The sequence below is a fragment of the Perognathus longimembris genome, chromosome 4 (genome assembly GCF_023159225.1).
Source record: "Perognathus longimembris pacificus isolate PPM17 chromosome 4, ASM2315922v1, whole genome shotgun sequence".
Classification (NCBI taxonomy): Eukaryota; Metazoa; Chordata; class Mammalia; order Rodentia; family Heteromyidae; genus Perognathus; species Perognathus longimembris.
Genome location: NC_063164.1, coordinates 47,045,160 through 47,064,934, shown reverse-complemented (window position 1 = coordinate 47,064,934; position 19,775 = coordinate 47,045,160). Strand labels below are relative to the sequence as shown.

The 19,775-nt window shown below is 40.3% G+C and overlaps 1 protein-coding gene across 1 annotated transcript in view; it reads right to left on the bottom strand.

Moving 5' to 3' along the window:
* Positions 1–2,361: 2,361 nt before the first annotated feature.
* The window catches only part of Pde11a (phosphodiesterase 11A), a 337,140-nt gene continuing 319,726 nt past the window's right edge, over positions 2,362–19,775 (bottom strand). The window contains exon 20 of the mRNA XM_048344223.1: positions 2,362–2,522. Within this exon, the coding sequence (XP_048200180.1) occupies positions 2,367–2,522 (156 nt within the window). The 3' untranslated portion in view covers positions 2,362–2,366. The remainder of the gene's footprint in view (positions 2,523–19,775) is intronic.

Here is a 19,775-nt window from a genome sequence, read left to right as displayed (position 1 = left end):
ATGATCTCACAGACCAAGGATTGTTCTTAGCTCCGCCCATCCTTTGTTCCTTACCTGAAGGAGGGGAAACAGCCCTGCAGAAGCTATTTTCCTTTATAGCAGAGTGATTCAGAAAACTGGCTTAATAAAACCCATAAATCTGAACAACCTCCTCTTACCTGCTCTGCAGAGGCAATTTTTCCTGCACTCATTTTCTCCTCAAGTGTCTCCAGCCTTCCCTGCAGAGACAGCTGTAAAGGGTATCTAGGAACAATATTTTTTAGGACTCCCACTCCTTCCTTTTCTCCTTTGTCAACTCTCTCCCTGCTCAATTCTTTCTCTTTCCTGCTCAACTGATGACAGGATTCTGCACTCTCATTTGAGGAGGGGCGAGTTGGAGGTGCCATTTTTCTTTGTTTGGATTGACTTTCACTTTTCCTTTGGCAGTTCTCTTAACCATCTGCCCCAGCCCCCCTGTTTCCTGTATTGGTCTTCCTATTTGTTTCTTCTTTCTTTTCCCTTGCTTTATGTTTTTCTTTTACTTTATTTCTTGCCATAGCAAATATTACTTTTTCTCTATAACTGCCTGCCCCATTTCTACCTTAATTTCTCTCATTCCTATTTCTAACATTTCTCAAATATCTCATTTGTGCCAGGAAAATGATGTTCTTTGTAGAGCTTGGCCTCTATTTCTTTATGATTTGAACAGTAAAGATAATAACTGAAACTGACCACTAAAAATAAGAATAGTAATGTTTTCTGGAATGAATCTTGGTTTTTATCCTGTCTAGGGATTTTCTGATTCCCCAGAGTTTGTTTGTGGAGTGCAAAATATATAAGCAAACTGATGAATATTTGAAGGGACTCAGGGCCCTGTAACCCTGCTTCAAACAGCAGACTTTAGCTTTTAGATGTCAGGGATTCCTTGAAAGATTAATTTGACCAGAGATTCCAAATATTTCTACAACTGGGCAAATGAGAATACAGTCTGAGAGTTCAGTGACTTGTCCACAGTCATCCTGTCAGTAGCATCAAAGCTAGGGATTGAAGTCCAGCTTCTAGTCACATGTTCTTTGGAAAAAAACATACTATGTCTTCCATCCCTCAGGCAAAATGAACAGCAAAGCAGCTTTGTAGGTTTGCTAGTTTATCTATTGTAAACTTGGCTTCCTATAGAATATGAGTACAGAATATGTATTTTCTGTCCAGGGAAATATTTCTCCACTTTCCAAGCATTTTTTCTTACACTTAAGGAAAAACCCAAAATTGAGGAATCCTGTGTTTGTCTTTAAATTGCTACTGGTAGTAACCTTAAATTTGATAATAAAACTTAACACTGGAAGGACTCAAGCTAGTCAGTGTTCTGTATAACTCTGCTCGTCCTGTGAAATATTGCTCAGGATTGGCAATAATTCCCTGATGTTCATATGTCATTTCTGGTACATCCTGATATAGATGACCTTTCATCTTTGCCTTAATTAAATAACCTATTCTTCCCAGAAAAAACAAAAGGTGGATTTTAAAATCTTAAAAGAGGGAATACAATCTCAACATACAATTACAAGTCTTGTATAAAGACCAATCAGATAAATACATTTACTATATTCCTGCTACAATCCTTTGGAAAAATTGTGACTGGTTAATATTTAGAGGAATAATAAGTTTAAATTTCAGGTAGGTCATTCTAAAAGCTTTGATTCACCCCTAAGAAGCAATAAGATGAACAAAACAATACCGCTGAAAAATATAAATCTGGATTCTTGGGACAGTCTGGCATACAAAGATACTCTAGAGGAGCCTGCAAAGACAGATGTGTTTGGCTTAGAACAACAAAAAGTCATATATGGGGCTGAGGATATGGCCTAGTGGCAAGAGTGCTTGCCTTGTGTACATGAGGCTCTGGGTTCAATTCCCCAGCACCGCATATACGGAAAATGGCCAGAAGTGGCGCTGTGGCTCAAGTGGCAGAGTGCTAGCCTTGAGCAAAAAAGAAGCCAGGTACAGTGCTCAGGCCCTGAGTCCAAGCCCCAGGACTGCCCCCCCCCCACTCCAAAAAAATAAAAAGCCATATACAAGAAGCCGCAGCACTAATGACACTGACTGCTCTGGGTTCCCTCCCAAAAATGAGTGTAGCTCGATGTCTTGAGGTCTGTGGATCCAATCCAGTCTTTTTCCAGAGCTGGTGTGGGTTCAGAGCAAGCTGAGGCCCTTTGTTCTTCTGTCCTTCTCTGTGCTACTGTCCACATGTCAAGGCAGGCCCAAGCATGCCTCCCAACAATCCTGGAGATCCTTAGGTTTATGGGAGCTTAAAAAGAAAAAGCCAAAAGGATGATGTAGCTTGGCTGAAACTGGCCCTTGAGGCTGTACATCTTTAGGAGGACTGAGGTTTACTTTCCATCCTCTCTGGCCACCAGGAGACTGGCAGGTGCAGGGGAGGCAGCAGAGACCAGCTGTCTTTTTTGGTGTAACTCTTCCCACTTCCTTCGGTTCGCAGCCACTGAATCCAGCATGGGCTTGAGCTTCACATTGACCTTTACCAGCGACTGAAACAAAACGAAAAACCGTTGTGGAGAGAGGAACCCAAACCATTGACAGATAGGATTTTCTACCTTTCCTCTTTATAAGGACAGTGAAAACTGGCTGTGAGAATGAAAAATGTGGTTATTTTGGTAAACATGGGCTATTTACCCAAAGTAAACATGCACTTAATACCATTATGTTGTATTAACAGAGCCAGTGCAGGAAATGAAAAAATAAGACAGGCTGTGTACAGCTCCAAGGGTGAAACAGCCCCATAGCCTCCTATCCTATTTCACAATCACAGAGTGGGAGGGATGAGAAAAGAAGAAATGTGGGGTGTTACCAGACAAAGGCAAACTTCAGGGCCTTTGGACCAGATTCATCTAAGTATTTTCTTTGGTATCATTTTATTCTTGTTAACAGTTTGAAATAATTTTCTTACTGTCAAATAGTTTAAGCTTGTGGCTTTACCACCTAGATCACTTTTGGTAGTGCAGTGAGAGGCTTGACAGTATGATGGCACATGTGAGTTTAATATGAGTCATTCTAAAACTTCAACAGCAGAGTCTATGCAGGGATGAGGGTGCTAGGGAGGGCCCCCGAATATTGCTTCTTAATTGGGATTAGAACAGATTCAGCAATGTGCAGGCTAAATGTAAATAGGTAAATACCTTACATGGCAGAGGAACACAGAGTTTACTTGGCCCAACAGGGAAATTTCATTGTATTCTTTTATAACATTTTAAAAAGTGTAAATTTTAAGTTTATAAATTACCTTTTTTTTAACATTTTAGGTGATTGACAGTATTTCTTCTTTCTCCTCTCCCTCCTTCTGTCCCTCTTTTTCCTTCCTCCTTCCCATTCCCTCCCTCTCTCCCTCTCTCCCTCTCTCCCTCCCTCCCCTCCCTCCCTCCCTCCCTCCCTCCCTCCCTTCCTTCCTCCCTCCTTCCCTTCCTTCCTTCCGTTTTGGGTATTCTACCCCAAATCTTGCACGGGCAAAGCAAGCATTTGACTTCTGGGCTATGTTCCCACATTTCCTGTATTTTAAATCTTTTACTTTTCATTATGAAAAGTTTCAAACATATCGAACCAGTAAAATATGATTAGCAAATATCTCTGTGTGAATAAATATAAATAATAAATGTAGATAATGTCATTTGTGTAAAGTATAAGCAAGAAAGGATCCTGTTTGTTTTCTGGGTAGCCCAATAAAAAAATGAAGTAAGATCTGGATAATATTTAATCTATTCAAATATGGTCTTTTATCATGTTAAAATAGGAAGGTGAGAATTTCTTGTTGTTATTTAAAAGATGATGCCTTTCTTTCTTTTCTCATCATTTTGACTATTTCTTAAAAAAATTTAAAATCTTTATTGAAAAAGTGATGAGTGGGGGGGGGTCACAGTTACATATGTAAGGTATTGAGTTCATTTGTTTCTAAACACTATTACCCATCCCTCATTTTCTTCCATTTACCTCTCCCTACTCTCCTCCCCCAAGTTGTAAAGTTCCTATCCAACAGAGTCAAGTGAGTATCAATGTTGCATTAGTTCATACTTTGTCCTGCTGTTTCTGTGACTCTTTTTTCCTTCCACTGATTGAATAATCTTATATACAAGACACAAGGTACAGAAAACTAAGAGAAACAGAAAAAATCTACATACAGGATATAATAATAATCTCTTGTTTCCATATCTTGGAGTTCGTATCAATACACTTAATTATATATGGTCCTATCCACTTAGCAATTAGGTTATTGTGATTCTCTGTTAAGAGTATCATAGACATATGTTCTTACAAATGAGGGAAATCATGCAACCTACTTTTCTTTGATTCTGGCATACTTCACTTAATATAATTTTTTCAAGGTCTTTCCATTTCCTTATGAATGGGGCAATATCATTCTTTCTGACAGAATCCATTGTGTATATGTACCACATCTTCTGGACCCATTCATCTACTGAGGGACATCTGGGTTGGTTCCATACCTTAGCTATGGTAAATAATGCTGCAATGAATATGGTTGTGCTGGTAGCTTTCATAATACCTTGTTTGTGGTCATTTAGGTAAATGCCCGAGAATGGTATTGCTGGATCATAGGGGAGGTCTATGCTTAGTCTTTTGAGGAACCTCCATACTGCTTTCCAGAGTGATTGGACAAGTTTACAGTCCCACCAACTGTGTAGTAATCCCCTTTGGCCACATTCCCACCAGCAGCTATTGTTAGATTTCTTGATAATGGCCATTAGAGAATGGGATAAGGTGGAATCTCAATGTGGTTTTGATTTGCATTTCTTTTATGGCCAGACATGTTCAATATTTCTTAAGTAATCTGTTTATTTTAGGTAATACAGAAACAATTAGCTTAAATGAAAATGGAAAGAACAATATTTTATAATCTGTAACTCAAGAGATAATAAGTTCTAACACTTAGGTTTTGTATTGAATGTAATCCTTCCTATGTTTTCTAAATGGATAAGTTATATAAACATCTAAAATACATTCAAATGGTGGCACTTTTACAATAGCAATTTATAAAAAGGTCCACTTTAATGAGAACTTTTAGGTTTTTAAATATTCCTGTTTCTTAGGCCTATTTTCCATCTCCAGGGCCTCAATCAAGTACAAAAACATGAAGTCCCATCTGAATGTGGTAGAGCTTCTGTTTATGGACATCTAGTATATGTTAGATGAATAGCCAATTACTATATGACACACTGTATTCCTAACAGTGACTCTACATTTTGCAAATGATGAATAGGTTCCTCCCCTGTTAAGCTCAATCACACATGATCTTTAGATCTCCTACTGCAGGAGGAAATTAGAATCTACACAGACAGTTAAGAGTTCTTTTTTTGTAATATTATTTGCTTTTGAAGATATGGAGAATACCATAGTTATTCTAAAGTAAAAATCAAGAAAAGGCACCAGCTTACCATATAGAATGAGTATACAGAGAAAAGTGTTTGAAGATTCAGTATGAGAAGAATAGCTCTTAAAAAGTCAAAAAGAAAAAAAAAGAGAAGGTACAGTTATAAAAAATGTGTGGCTTCAACCCTTATCAGTAATCAAACTGGTGAATAATTTTGTGATTCAGAAGATGTCATATCAAGGAAGATGACTGAGACTAATTCTTATTGTCTTTAATTTGAGAAACTAGCACCAGGAACTTCCTTTCTCTGCCTGTCTCCAAGACTATAGTTTTCCTCCCCATAGAAAGAGTAATGTAGTTTTCTCTCAGACTGACAATGAATCTGTTTTGCCCAAGTTCTTTGGAGTTCTGCTAAGTTTAAAGTTCCCTCTTTGTATACAAAGGCCTGTAAGATATCCTTATAGTTTGTTTTGGGGCAATGGGAATGCTAGCCCACTTCAAGCATTGGGTCAGGTAACTTCTGTTGTTTCCACTTCAAGCCTTGGGTCAGTTAACTTCTGTTATTCTAGAGCCACAGATTCTAACCTTGGTCCCAGGTGGATAGCTTGTGCGTTTTGTCCCATTCATCACAAAGGAGACAAAAGGTGAAGACAGAATTAAACCCTGGTAATTTCGGCATGCCTTCTGAAAAGCTTTCCACAGGTATTCTCTGTGGTTAGGGAGTGGTCAAAAGCAACGTTCTCCAGTAGGAAGAGCAGCTCATTATGCAGAGGAAGGCAAGATGTCCTCCACCCAGGCACATTGGGAAGCCTGACCCAATGCCTTACATACCCAACACTCCTTTCCAGGGAGTTACAGAGAGACATGGCTAATATAACTAGATGGGTACAATGGGGGTTGGAAACCCAGAAATAATCAGCTCTCCTAATAAATAGTGAGATTTCCTCCTGGACTGCAGCGAGGTGGCGCCTGTCTTGACATCAATGCCCTATAAACAAAGAATATCCTTTTCCCTCTCTCAACAATGACCACTGTTTATGTCATTAAATAAAAGCATCTATTTTAAAATCAGGTGTATGTACTGGCTAATTCATATGATAATAACACAGGGCACTGTAACAACTCAGGCAGTGATCAAAACCCTCTTTATTTTCATGAGGAAAATGCAGATGCCTGATTCCTGTGCTTTCATTTAAATAAGAGTGCGAGGGAGAACTGACTGCCATGGTTTTATTTAGTATGGTTTGGCACCAGCTTCTCTTTACTCTGATCAAGCCTTTTAATTAAACTGACTAATATAATTCCTATGGAAATTAGTGTTTATGTTATTTTCTTGTTACAAAAGCATTTCTCTAGAACTTTTTTTTTTTATTCCAGGAGCACAAATTGGAATTTTTTTTTCCGCTTGAAATGTAATTAAAAACTCATTTGATTACAATATTTCTGGCTCTGTTTTACTTATTCAATTCCTGTAATCAGTTTTCCTTTATGAAGCTGCTGGGAAATGATCTCAAAAGCAACACATTTTTCTCTTCTTTGGCAGGTTCCTGAGCATTTACTAAATTACATTCATAGCACCTGCCCATGATTCGAATTACTCGAATTATTCCTTAAACCACTTTTATTTGGCTTAGTCCCAAACAGCTTTCTTCCATTTTATTCTTGCTCTTTGTTCTCTTTCTTCTTTATTTTCTGTTGAATAAAATACTGAGGGGAGAAAGGGTTACATTTCTCTCAGAATTTCTCTTTTCTTGTTGTTACCTTATTGTAGGGGAAAATTACCACACCAGAATTCTGGTTTCTTCTGGACAGGTGCTGGTTCTAGGCAAAGGTAGCAAAAAATCCTGGAGGAATTACTAATTGCAGCTGGCTGAGAAAATACGGAACTACTGGGATATTAGTAAAGCAAAGGATTATCTGCCAATAAAACCTCAAGGTTTATGATGACTACCTACCTGTAAAGTGCTATCAGCCAGAGGATGGCTTCCAGCACATACAAAACTGTGAGCATTCCTGAAAAGTTCTCATCAGCCAGGCTCTGATAGCCAGGGACATCGGCTGGCTTCGGTGACAGTGCCTTGTTCCTCACTTAGCAGAAGAAAATGAGAGAAACAGTACCCAGCTGTCACTCTCCATGTGTGCCACGGCTGTATCAGCCACGGGACGCCTGGCTTTCCTGTGCAGCATCCCCAAGTGTGACCATTCAGCCACTGTTTAAGCACATCTAGAGGCAGTGTGTACACTACTTCTGTGATCCATCCACTCTTTGACTGTTCTGATTTAGAAAATTGCTCCTCATTTTGAGCAGCAGTCTACATAGTTATAATTACTACCTAATGGTTATAATCCTCAGGGTGCTTGCCCTTTACACTAGACTCTTCTTGAGATGTGTAGTTTGTACTGCTTGTAGGTGGCTCCAGGTATAGTTTAAGATGGATGAAAATTTAAAACCCAACTTGGGATACATACCTTCTTCCTAGAGGGCAACCTAATTGATGTCACTGAGGCTTCAACTGCCCTCCAGTTCCTGCCTGGACCACCACAGATAGGACCTGGGAAATTTACCTCATTAGGTCAGTCTTTTCAATGGCTGAGGGACTTCAATTCCTGGTTCCATACACAATTCATTATTAAGTTTTCATGTGATAAACACGTTAATCCATATTTTACTTGTATTTGGAATACATTCACACAGTAACACATTCACACAGCTCAAGAGATATAAAATGATGGCATGCAAAAATCTCCCCTTCAGCCCTCTCTCACTCATGAGGGTTTCTTCCTAGAGGCTACAGGTGATTTTTGTATATTTTTCAAACACCATTTATCATTATATGAGAAGTGGCTACATGGTATTTCATTGCTGACATAATTGTTTTGGTTACTTCCTGTTTTTAATGGAAACTTAGGATTTATATTTGGTCATTCCAAATAATGCTATGATGGATAACCTTGTACATAGCCATTTTGTAGATAAAAAATTTATCTCATAGTCAAACTACAGAATTGTTATTGCTAGGTGAAAAAGTGGGTGCAATTGCATTTTTATCAGTATTACTACAAACATCATGGGAAATAGAGAGCAGGGTCCTTACATTAAGCATGCTAACATGAGAAAGAAAACATTGGAACTATAGCTTCTATTAAGTTTAAGGCCTTGGCCAGGTTCGGGTGGCTCACACCTGTAATCCTAACTACTTAGAAGGCTGAGATCTGAGGATCGTGTTTCAAAGTCAGTCTAGGCAGGAAAGTCCATGAGACTCTTATCTCCAATTAACCACCAGAAAACTGGAAGTGGTGCTGTGGCTCAAATGGTAGAGTGCTACACTTGAGCTGAAGAGCTCAAGGTCAGCACCCAGGCCGAGAGTTCAAACCCCATGACTGACAAAAAGAAAAGATTAAGGCGTTGGAAGATCACACGAGGATGAATAAAGCTAAAATGGAAATGCAAATCTGGCATTTGGTCCTTTCTTCTCTATACATTCCAGATTTTTCTAATGTGTGCATTGTACAATGGCCTCGTACAAGCGACATAATAATTCTCTCCTCTTCCTCCTCTTCCTTCTCCTCCTTTTCTTCTCCCTTCTCCTCTTCTTTTTTTTTCCTCCTCTTCATTATGGCCAGCTTTTAATCTATGGAAGCCCCTTGTCATTGTTTCATTTACTTACTTTTGTTTTGTGAGTCAGGCTCTCCCTATAATAGCACAGGCTAGCCTAGAACTTGTAATCCTCCTGACTCTACCCTCCAAGAGCTAGGATTATAGGTATGATTTTAAGTAACTCTCTTGCCTAATGCCATAGTTCAGATCTTGAATGTCTTCCAGAGGCCCTATTATAGGTTTGGCCCCCTTTGTGGTGCTAGTGGGAGGTATTGGAACTTTTGTGGGAGGGCAGTTTGTGGGAGGTCCTTAGGCCATTGTAAGTGTACCATAGCCCCTTATTATTTTTCTCTTTTGCACCATGACCATGAAATGAGCACTTGGACTTCCCATATCCTTCCCACCATTGCTATCCAGCACCCCGATCAGGGACCCAAAGCAATATTAGACTGGAATCTCCAAATCTGTGAACCAAAACAAGACTTTTCTCTTTATAAACTAATTTCCTCAGAAATTCTATTGCAGTGAAGGAACGCTAACACCTCCATGATCCTATGAGCTCAGAGAGAACAGAAAGTAACAGGGCCTTTCATCATTGTATCTCTAGTGTTTAGTACAGTGATACTAGCAGCAAGCAGGCCCTCCTCACAGACCAGTGACAGGAAGAGATGATGAGCTAGGGCAACTCTCAGTGGCTAAGAGTGGTATCAGGGCATACTAACTTGCTACAAAATTGTGCTGTGAAAACTAGCCTTAGAATAACCAATCCCCCTGTAAACGAATGCAGAGTTCTCTTTTATTACTGTTACTCCCTAGACTTGGTTTTTGTAAGATCACTAAGCTGTTAGAAGACACACCATGGCCTTGCCTTCCCTTGGCCATTTCCCTTGGTCATTGTGATCCCCATCTGCTATCATCTGGCTCAATGTGGGCTGATTAGTCAATCACACTCACTTTCTGGAACTCAACAGCTGGATACAGGCCAAAAGAGTAAACAAAACCATGGTTTGCTATTAGAAATGATGTGTACTTCTCTGTACTCTATTGTTGAAAGGGGACATAGAAAAACCTCGCCAAATTAAAACCAGATTTGTCTTTGAGCTGCTAAAAAGTTGAGGGGAGAGAGGATTACTTTTAAATTGTAGTTGGAGAGCTAGCTACTCGCAGAATGTCTTAGGTTTGTTTGCTTTCTCTCACCTTCACCTTACCTAGGAGAAATAATTGGGAATTGAGAGTGTAGAGGAGAAAGAATTCTTTTGAAATGCTATTTTTTATGAACTAAAAAATTAGGCTTGGAACTTATCTAAGATTTGTTTTGTTTGGCTGGATCCTTGTTCTGAGGATGTGGTTACTTTATGAAAATGATTATTTCCTTCCTTCCTGAGTGAAAATGACCCACTTGGGCATTGGTATTTTGACATGGAAAAGTAATTGCTACTATGCTCAGCTAGCATTATCACTAGACCTTTAACAGAAAAGACCAGAGGACATACAAGTGGTGGCATACCCTGAAGTTCTCTGGAATTCACATTGCTATTGAGTAACCAGCCAGGGCAGGATGATGCCTGATTGGAAAAAAATAGATTTAAAAAAATGGCCATATATAGGAACAGGTCTTAACTTCTAGATAGTAAATTGTTGAACTGTTCTTCCCTCTTGGATTCAAATGAAGCTTGTGCATTTCTCATGGCACACTGCAGTGATGCAGTTGGCTGAGAATCACATTTGGCTGCCTCCACCCTGGCCCTCGCTCTTCCATGTGTTGTGATGCTTACAGAGTGGACTTAATGACTATCCAGAAGTGAGCTCAGCACCTTCCTTCAGACCTCCTTCAGCTCTCAGGTTACTGTCTTAGATTGCTGAGCATTATCATCCATCCAGATTTCCCATCCTGACCTCCACACCCTTCCTCTCTTCTCTTATATTCAATCAATATGAACTGTCAACCCTACTTCCAAATGATCTTTTATATCCATCAATTGCCATTTCTACAGCTATCATCATCCTTCCAACTGCTTAATGTCTGCTATGACATTCTAATGACTCTCCCTCTTGCTTTCCTGTCCAGTCATATTCCACCACCCCCCCCCCCCACTATGGGGCAGTTCATCAAAAACACAAACTGGAGCTGAGCTGGCCATTCTCTACTTTGAACCTTACAATGGCTCTTATGTAATATTAACATTCATACTGTATCAAGAAGTCCAAATCGTTCCACCTGGTTGCACTGGCCTATCAGAGAGGAGAAATGTGGAAGAAAAGAGACTAAAATTCAGAAGCAAAACAGACATGAGACTATGATACTTGGTATCTAACTTGGATTATGGCTCTAAAACACCTTTGAGAGACCTAGTTTTCCAGAAAACTGGAAATATGGCCCTGTTGGTGCACTTTAGTATTACCCGAGTTTCCATCCTGTAGGAGATGAGGGTAGCTATGGTGCTGGGGACTCCATGCTAGAGCAGATGGTGCTGGCATAGGGAGCAGATGGAGTCAGTGAGCAGACTCCTAACCCTCTCTTCTTCCCTCTTCATTCAATGGCTTTTGAAACTCAAGGTTGTGTAAAAATTAATTTGCATTAAATTGCTCAAGATAATGTATAAACTACTTCATGAAGCTTCCCACAGCTTTTAAAACTTATTTAAAACCAACAAATAGTCAATAATAATGAGACAGAAGCCAAAATTTCTTTAGATAAATGTTTTAAACATTTCCATTCATGATATTAACTGTATAGCATCTTGTTATATAATTTGCTGATGAAGAAAACTAGGTAGTATTTACTTAGGTTACACATGTAATTCTGTCAGTCACTATGCTATGTTTCCTATATTTTACCACCAAACATGAAGATAAGGGAAGTGTTTTATTATTAGCCCATTTTAGAGAGGAGAAAATCTGGCTGTCTTAACTTGCTTGGGACCACAAAGCTAAGGTTGGGAGCCAGGTGTCTCAGATCACTGATAACCACATCTGTAATGTTAGCATGTGAATTTGCATGGGAAAGCTCTCCTGACCAGAGCTCTGAATGAACAATGACTCTCTAGATAGGTGAGGCTTGGCTCTGGTGATGAAGGACTGATGGTCCAACCAATGTTTTCCCTAACAGACTCAAGCAGTGCTGTGGCTCAGAGTGAGTTAGGTCAGAAGAAGGCAACATTGGCTGAAGGGAACAGATGGGCCACTCTAAAAGAGTGAAGGGGGTTCAAGGGTTCAAGGTTGTCCAAGGCTACATAAGGCTGAAGTGTGAGAACCAAATCAGAAGAATAAGGAAAAGGAAAAAAAGAGTAAAAGGAAAAGCAGAGAATAAGGAAAAACCCAGGAGAGGCAAGGGCTTAGGAGAGCTAACAAGGGATGGGATTTATGGCAGTTGAGGATCTGAAACATTTTCTATTGAGTTTTTCCCTTCCCTGACCACAATAGGGTTAAAAGGACTCTTGCTTTGAAGCTTCTTCCTTATTTGGGGGGTGGTGAGCACTTAGTCTCTCAGGACTGTGGTATTTCTAGCAGTTTGTTAATTGTCTGCCTTCTTTGGGCTTCCTTGGCCAGAGATATATAAGGAGAATTCATAAAGTAGAAGTTCAGGAGAAACTCTTTAAAGGCGTCTTGTTCAGCTGGGAGGAGTTTTCTCTTGTCCTTATCCCTAGCTCCATCTTGTTGCTAATTGTTGGAGCCACAGGAGTCATCTTGTGACTCTGAAGCAAACTTGTTATGGTAGCCTTGTGGTAAGGAAAAATAGAGGAAATTGGGTTCTTTTATGGTTATAGCCCAGATTTTCCCTGTTACTAGTAGCAAGATCTAACTTCTTCTTCTTCTTTTTTTTTTTTTTTTTGGCCAGTCCTGGGCCTTGGCCTCAGGGCCTGAGCACTGTCCCTGGCTTCTTTTTGCTCAAGGCTAGCACTCTACCACTTGAGCCACAGCGCCACTTCTGGCCGTTTTCTATATATGTGGTGCTGGGGAATCGAACCCAGGGCCTCCTGTATACGAGGCGAGCTCTCTTGCCACTAGGCCATATCCCCAGCCCGCAAGATCTAACTTCTAACTGGGAAAAGGGATGTCATTTCTGATAACAGCAGTTTCACAGAGTAAACACATGAGTAGAAAAGTAATTCTCCTAGGAATGTAGTTCCCAGGAAAGCTGTACTCAAAGGCATCTGCTGGTGGATCCATGTAGTCTAGATTTTTCTTTGTGGTCCATGTGAACTTGTATTTTCTCCTTAGTGAGAATTAGTGAGAACCTCATGATTTTTCAACGGAGAGAACTGATTTTTCTCCTTGCGATGTTTATCCCGTGGATAACACAGGTTGGCTGTGTGAGATTTGTGCAAAGGCCAAAAAGCATTGTTAGATTTTTAAGGATACTAGAGATTTGCAAGTCTATATAATGTGAGATAGTTAACTAAATAGTAAGAGTGGTAGAGTGACTGAGGTGGTGTTTAGCATCAAAGCCAGAGAACTCTTTAGAATCTACAACAAGGAAAATTCAAATCTGGGATTTGAGGAACCCACAGACTACCCAAGTTAGAGCAGAAGGTAATGTCTGTACTAGCAATGCTGAAAGCTAATTACAGTACCAGTAATAACTTAGAATAAGATAATTTTCTTACCAGGGTTTGAAGCCTTACTGGTGAATGTAAAGTGAAATTCAACGATATACCTTTTCTTCTGTTTCCTTCCTAACTTCACAGATGACTTGTTTTTGCTTATTTTATTTATACGCTCAAGGGAACTCTCTGGAAAGTGATATTCATAAATGACATTAGCATTCTGAATTAATGAGGCAAAAATGTTAGTCTCCTTGGATTAATAGCACTGTTATTTCCATAATACAGAGCTAGAGTCCTAAAGTCTACAGGACTGGGCCAATAAAGTTAATGAATGATACAGGCTGCATAAAACACTTGGGAGTGGTGGAGACTATGCAAACTGGGCATTTCACAATTTTAAAAACTGAGTTCTACTGAGTGAAATGTGGGGTCTCAGCCCATTCTGTGGGGCACCTGTTTGCCTGCTATAAACCACTTTGCATGCTGCATTAAACTCACTAAGGTGTTTGAAATGGATGTATCCTGTGTTTGAGGTGCCAAACCAGGAGCTCCTCATATGTGAGTTATTTAAATCTCAAAACAGTGTAGTGAGGAGCTATTATCAGCCCCATTTGGATAGACTAGTCATCTAAGGTGGGAAAATTAAGTTCAGGAGGCCAGAGTTTACATGGTTGAGTATGAAGCCTGGGCTGGGCAGGGGACAAAGTCTACAGCGTGTTCTCAGTAGGGATTCAGTTGGAAGGTTGGTAATGAATGCTGCCTTTTGTCTTCCTGCTAGCCAAAGGCAGTATATTTGTAACTCTGACACTATTACTGGACAGACTTGTAGAAGGGAGGCCACCTTGCCAAGTAAGGGAGAAACCACCTCCCAACACAAGATAGTGAATCTTTTTATCTGTGATTTTTCTACCGTGCCCTGAGAAAACCAAATAAGGGCTATGGAGAAGTAAATGACAGACAGGCCTAGGGAGCGCTTGTGGGAATGGCAGCAAGGAGGACAGGCCCTTCCATTATAATGAACCCCTCTAGGAGACCATCCTGGGTTATCCTGGTGGCTGGGTTTTCAGAGCAGACTGGTAGCTAATCAATCACATTCATTGTGTGGGCGACTCTTGACTTGGCAGCAATGTTTGCTGACCCAGAAGCTGCTGCCTTTGATAAATGGGGCTTCATAAGAGAGCTGGGTGGAACATGTAAGTAAAGCATAGTCATGTGGTAGTCATCCACCTTTCCACCTACCAGACAGTTTTCCAATAAAATTAGGTCCCCTGAGACATTACAGATATATGTAAAAATATACTACTTTTGCAAAATTCATTATGTAAAAGGGATCACTTATCAATTTTGGTTGGCTTAGCATACATTTGTGCTCTATACATTAAAACTAAACACAAGGACCTGTATGGGGGAGGGTTATATAAATAGTGACTGAAAATGCATTCCTTTAGCTTGAATGTGCTCTGAGTAAAGTACTTCAGAACCTCCAAGAATGGCATCTACAATATTCTGTTAAAGCCAGATGTATTGGTACATGCCTGTAATCCCAGCTAGCTAGTTGGGAAGTAGAAATGAGAGGATCATGGTTTGAGACCAGTCCAAGCAAGAAATTATAAGAGCCCATCTCTGCAAATAAGCCAGGTGTGGTGGTTCATGCTTATAATCCACTGGGAAGCATAAAAAACTGGGATATTAGCCTGACCACTTGGGCAAAAATATAAGATTCAATTAATAAGTTACCTAAAACAAACAAAAAAAAAAACTAAGAGAGAGAGAGAGGGTGGAAGAGAGATGGGGGTGTGTGGCTTGAGCGGTAGAGTATTTGACTAGCAAGCTGCTGCTCTGGGTTCAAACTCCATTAATATAAAAAAGGAAATACTCTTAGCATTTGCTGTTCTATATTTTAGCTTATATTTAAAGCGTCTCATGAGTTGAAAGCAGTAATTCTAAGCTGTAAGCTGATCTGCTTAGTTAGCACACACAAATCTGATGATTACTAAGAATATTGAAGTGAGTTTAAGAGTGGTTTATAGCCCCAGCACCAAGCCATGCTCAGATCTGAGGTGGGGAGGAGACCTCAAGCCTCATAACCTCACTACAGAGAATGAGATCTAGAACATCTGTGAGTAATGCTTTATCTTTAGAGAGAGAGGGATCTTCCTCTGCTATTTTGGTCATCTATTTCTATCATGTGGCAATCTTCTTGTACTCAACTCTATAACAGTAAGAAAGATTTTTTTTTTTTTTGCCAGTCCTGGGGACTGGACTTGGCCTGAGCACTGTCCCTGGCTTCTTTGTGCTCAAGGCTAGCACTCTGCCACTTGAGCCACAGCACCACTTCTGGCCGTTTTCTGTATATATGGTGCTGGGGAATTGAACCCAGGGCCTCATGTATACGAGGCAAGCACTCTTGCCACTAGGCCATATCCCCAGCCCAGTAAGAAAGATTTTTTTTTTTTTTTTTTGCCAGTCCTGGGCCTTGGACTCAGGGCCTAAGCACTGTCCCTGGCTTCTTCCCGCTCAAGGCTAGCACTCTGCCACTTGAGCCACAGCGCAGCTTCTGGCCGTTTTCTGTATATGTGGTGCTGGGGAATCGAACCCAGGGCCTCGGGTATACCGAGGCAGGCACTCTTGCCACTAGGCTATATCCCCAGCCCCCAGTAAGAAAGATTTTTTAAAAGGAAGAATGGGAGGACAAGCATGGGAATGTTCTACATCCACCACTGGAAAATGTAACACAGCAGGCTGCTGTGTCTTCACAAGGCCTTCTCTTTATCCACAGAAAGGGGTCCATCTGCTTCCCTTAATACCTGGCTGAGATTATATCATTGTGATTTTATGACATTGGCCAAGTCCTCCAGAGGCTAAAATGAGCAGAGTCTGTGTGTATAGAGGTAATGGAACCAATCCCCTCAACAGTTTTACTACATTTTTGAAGTGCAGTTTAAGGCAGGAAACAGACTTTTATGAATAAAAACTTCCTACTGAGGCTTCCACTGGTGGCTCACACCTGTAATGCTAACTACTCAGGAGGCTGAGATCTAAGGATTGTGGTTTGAAGTTAACCTTGGCAGGCAAGTCCATGAGAGTACTATCTCCAATAAACTACCCCAAAAGAGCCAGAAGTGGCACTGTGGCTCAAGTGGTACAAGCACTAGTCTTGAGCACAAAGAGGCTGTGATTTCAGCTAGAGGGGAGCAGGGAGTCACAGTCCACGCAGTTCTAGGCATAAAGTGAGACCCTATCTCAAAACTAAAGCTAAAACAAAAACATAAAGCAATACAAAATGTGGCTGGAGTGGTAGATTGCTTGCCTAACAAGCATGAGGTTCTGAGAGCAAACCCAAGGACCATCCCTAGACAGATGTATGAGGACGAATCATTTTTCTCTAATGCTTTTATGACTTTTGTACCGTTTGAGTATTTCATTCAAAAGCCAAACACAAATCAATCAAGAGATCATTGATCATGTATTTGTTTAATTAAATAATAAGTCAGTTGATTGTTAATAGTTACTAACGTAGCTTAGTAGCACCGGTATAGTAAAGATAAATGCATATTTCATAAAGATCAAAACAATATAGTCCTTTACCACCATCATTCCAAAATTATTTTAATGCCTTTCATATGTTGTGATAATCCTGAACAGGAAGACCTTTTCCCCAGTTCACTCAGCTCATTGCCACTAAGGCCTATTTCGTCATTGCTTCTCAGCATTTCCTCTGAAAAGCGATCAATGTCTCCTGCCTGGTCATTAAATAGACTTTGAAAAACTCTTCAATCCCTATCAGTCTCATATCCTTATTTAGTTCCTTAAATTTGCTCTCAGCTGGGAATTCTGCAGGCGATGGCGATCCTGTTGTGCTCCTCGCTCATTTGAAGGGGCCCATCCATCATCATTTCTAGTCCTTTTCTGATGCAATGTAGCTTGTTCTTTGTCTTTCTTAAAAACTGAATGGCTGTTAAATTATCCATTTATCTTCCTTCAGATTTTCGGTTCAGTTTCTCAGGGCCTCTCGGGGCTGTCTTTTCTACCTTGTTTGCTGACTTTTCATTCCATTTCCCTCTTCTTAGAAGCATCGTGGCTCACCCTGCTGTTCTTCCAGAGAAACTCTGATGCAGTGACTTTCTGCTTATTTAAAATATTCCCACTCCTCCTTATGGGGGTTTCCTTCCGAAACCTTGTCCCTTCCAAATAGCTCTGAAAACTTCTGAGAATAATGTGTCAAATTTTATACATAGATGGTGGGGTATGCTGGGACAAACCCTAAGCTGAAAATCAAAAGTCTTGGGTTGCAAATCCAATTTCACTCAAATCCTAACCTTTAGGGTTTTACTATCTCCTCCTATATATGATCTGCAAGTCTACTCAGAATAAAGCTTATAGTATTTCAGCAGTGAGTTTGCCTCATGAAGGCTCTGACGTACACAAGTGCGATCTGTACACAAGCTGCTAAAACACATCTGCACACCAACACAATCTTCATTGTTAGAGTCATGAACACACACAAAGTGCTCAAGAAATGCTGCATTAATGAGATGGAAGGTTGGCTATTCTGATCCAAATTCCCAGCAGAGATTTGGAAGTTCAGAGATGATATTAATAGAAATAATAATATAATGGCAATAGAAACCCCACATGTTGGAGGGCTTTAACATATGCATGCACTGTTCTCAAAGGGCTTCCAAATATTTTTCACTTTCCTTGGTTCAGACTTGCTGCAAGCTGAAATGACCCAGCATCAATTTATTTTCTTCAAGAAGAAAGTCACTTTGCAAGGCCAAAGTCTTTTAAGAAATAACAGAGTGAAGCTACTTTCAGTCAAACCTATGAGCTGTCAGTGATCACCACAAAAAGCCAGTTGAAGGGAAGAAGCATTCGGCTTAGGTCAGATTTGAAAAAGAACACTTACGAAAACAGTCTTGTCCATTCATTTTGAACATTCATCTTGGTCTTGTTTCTCTTTCCTAGTGTTTCTTTCTCAGAATGTCTGTGTTTGTTTCTCCTTCCTACTTAGAATTTTTAGCTGTTCAGGTCATCTGTAGCATTAAGACTGTAGACAATGACTTCTTAAGTCACAGACTTGGAGAATAATGCTTCCTTTTCTGTGATTTTACAGTTCTATAGTTCATTTCTCTTTGCTTTCCAGATGATGAAACTCTCCTAATTCATAGGAAGATAACTTTCCTACTTCCTAATCTGTGTGATGGGGGCAAAAAAAAAAAAAAAAAGATGAATGTCTGCCACAGAGCAACTCAGGCAGGTAGGTTATTTCTAGGTCCTCTGAGTACACAGATGCTGAGCAACGTTAAGCTCACCTAATAGAGAGAGAGAGAGAGAGAGAGAGAGAGAGAGACAGAGAGAGAGACAGAGAGAGAGAGACAGAGAGAGAGACAGAGAGAGACAGAGAGACAGAGACAGAGAGACAGAGAGACAGAGAGACAGAGAGAGAAGACAGAGGCAGTAAGGAGACACCCTACTAAGAAAGGGGACCAAGATAAAGGAGAAAAATAATGGCATGACAACTCAAAAATAATGCAGGAGAAAACTCTAAGTCTAATAGTTGGTGTCTCTACTGTGAAGTGGGTGAAGACATTGCAGAGATTGGAGAGATATGTCTATAAGCCAAGAAATGTAAGATATTACAGGCAGACGCCAGGAAATGGGGGGCAGACTGGAATAGCCTTACTCTCAGAACCTTTAGCAGAAATTCAAAACTGGGGGAAAATGCATTTCTGCTGTTCCAAGCCAGCCAGATTGCAGTGCTTTGTTATAGCAGTCTTGAGGCACTGATACACACACTCCTGACAGTACCTGCCTCTGTGTCCCGAATTTCTCAGGAGCTCCTTAGGAAAGACAGATCATCTGGCTTCTTTTCCTCTCCCCTCTCCAGACATTCCAGGATATTTCCTCCTTTCCAATTTCTAATATTTGGAAATATCTCTATTTACTTTCTGTTTCCTTGAGATTATATCTTTAAATACAACTTTATTATTTCTTTTTTTTTTTTTTTTGCCAGTCCTGGGCCTTGGACTCAGGGCCTGAGCACTGTCCCTGGCTTCTTTTTGCTCAAGGCTAGCACTCTGCCACTTGAGCCACAGCGCCGCTTCTGGCCATTTTCTGTATATGTGGTGCTAGGGAATCGAACCTAGGGCCTCGTGTATCCGAGGCAGGCACTCTTGCCACTAGGCTATATCCCCAGCCCCCAACTTTATTATTTCTAATCACACCTGATAATGCTAGATAAGTCTAATGCTAATAA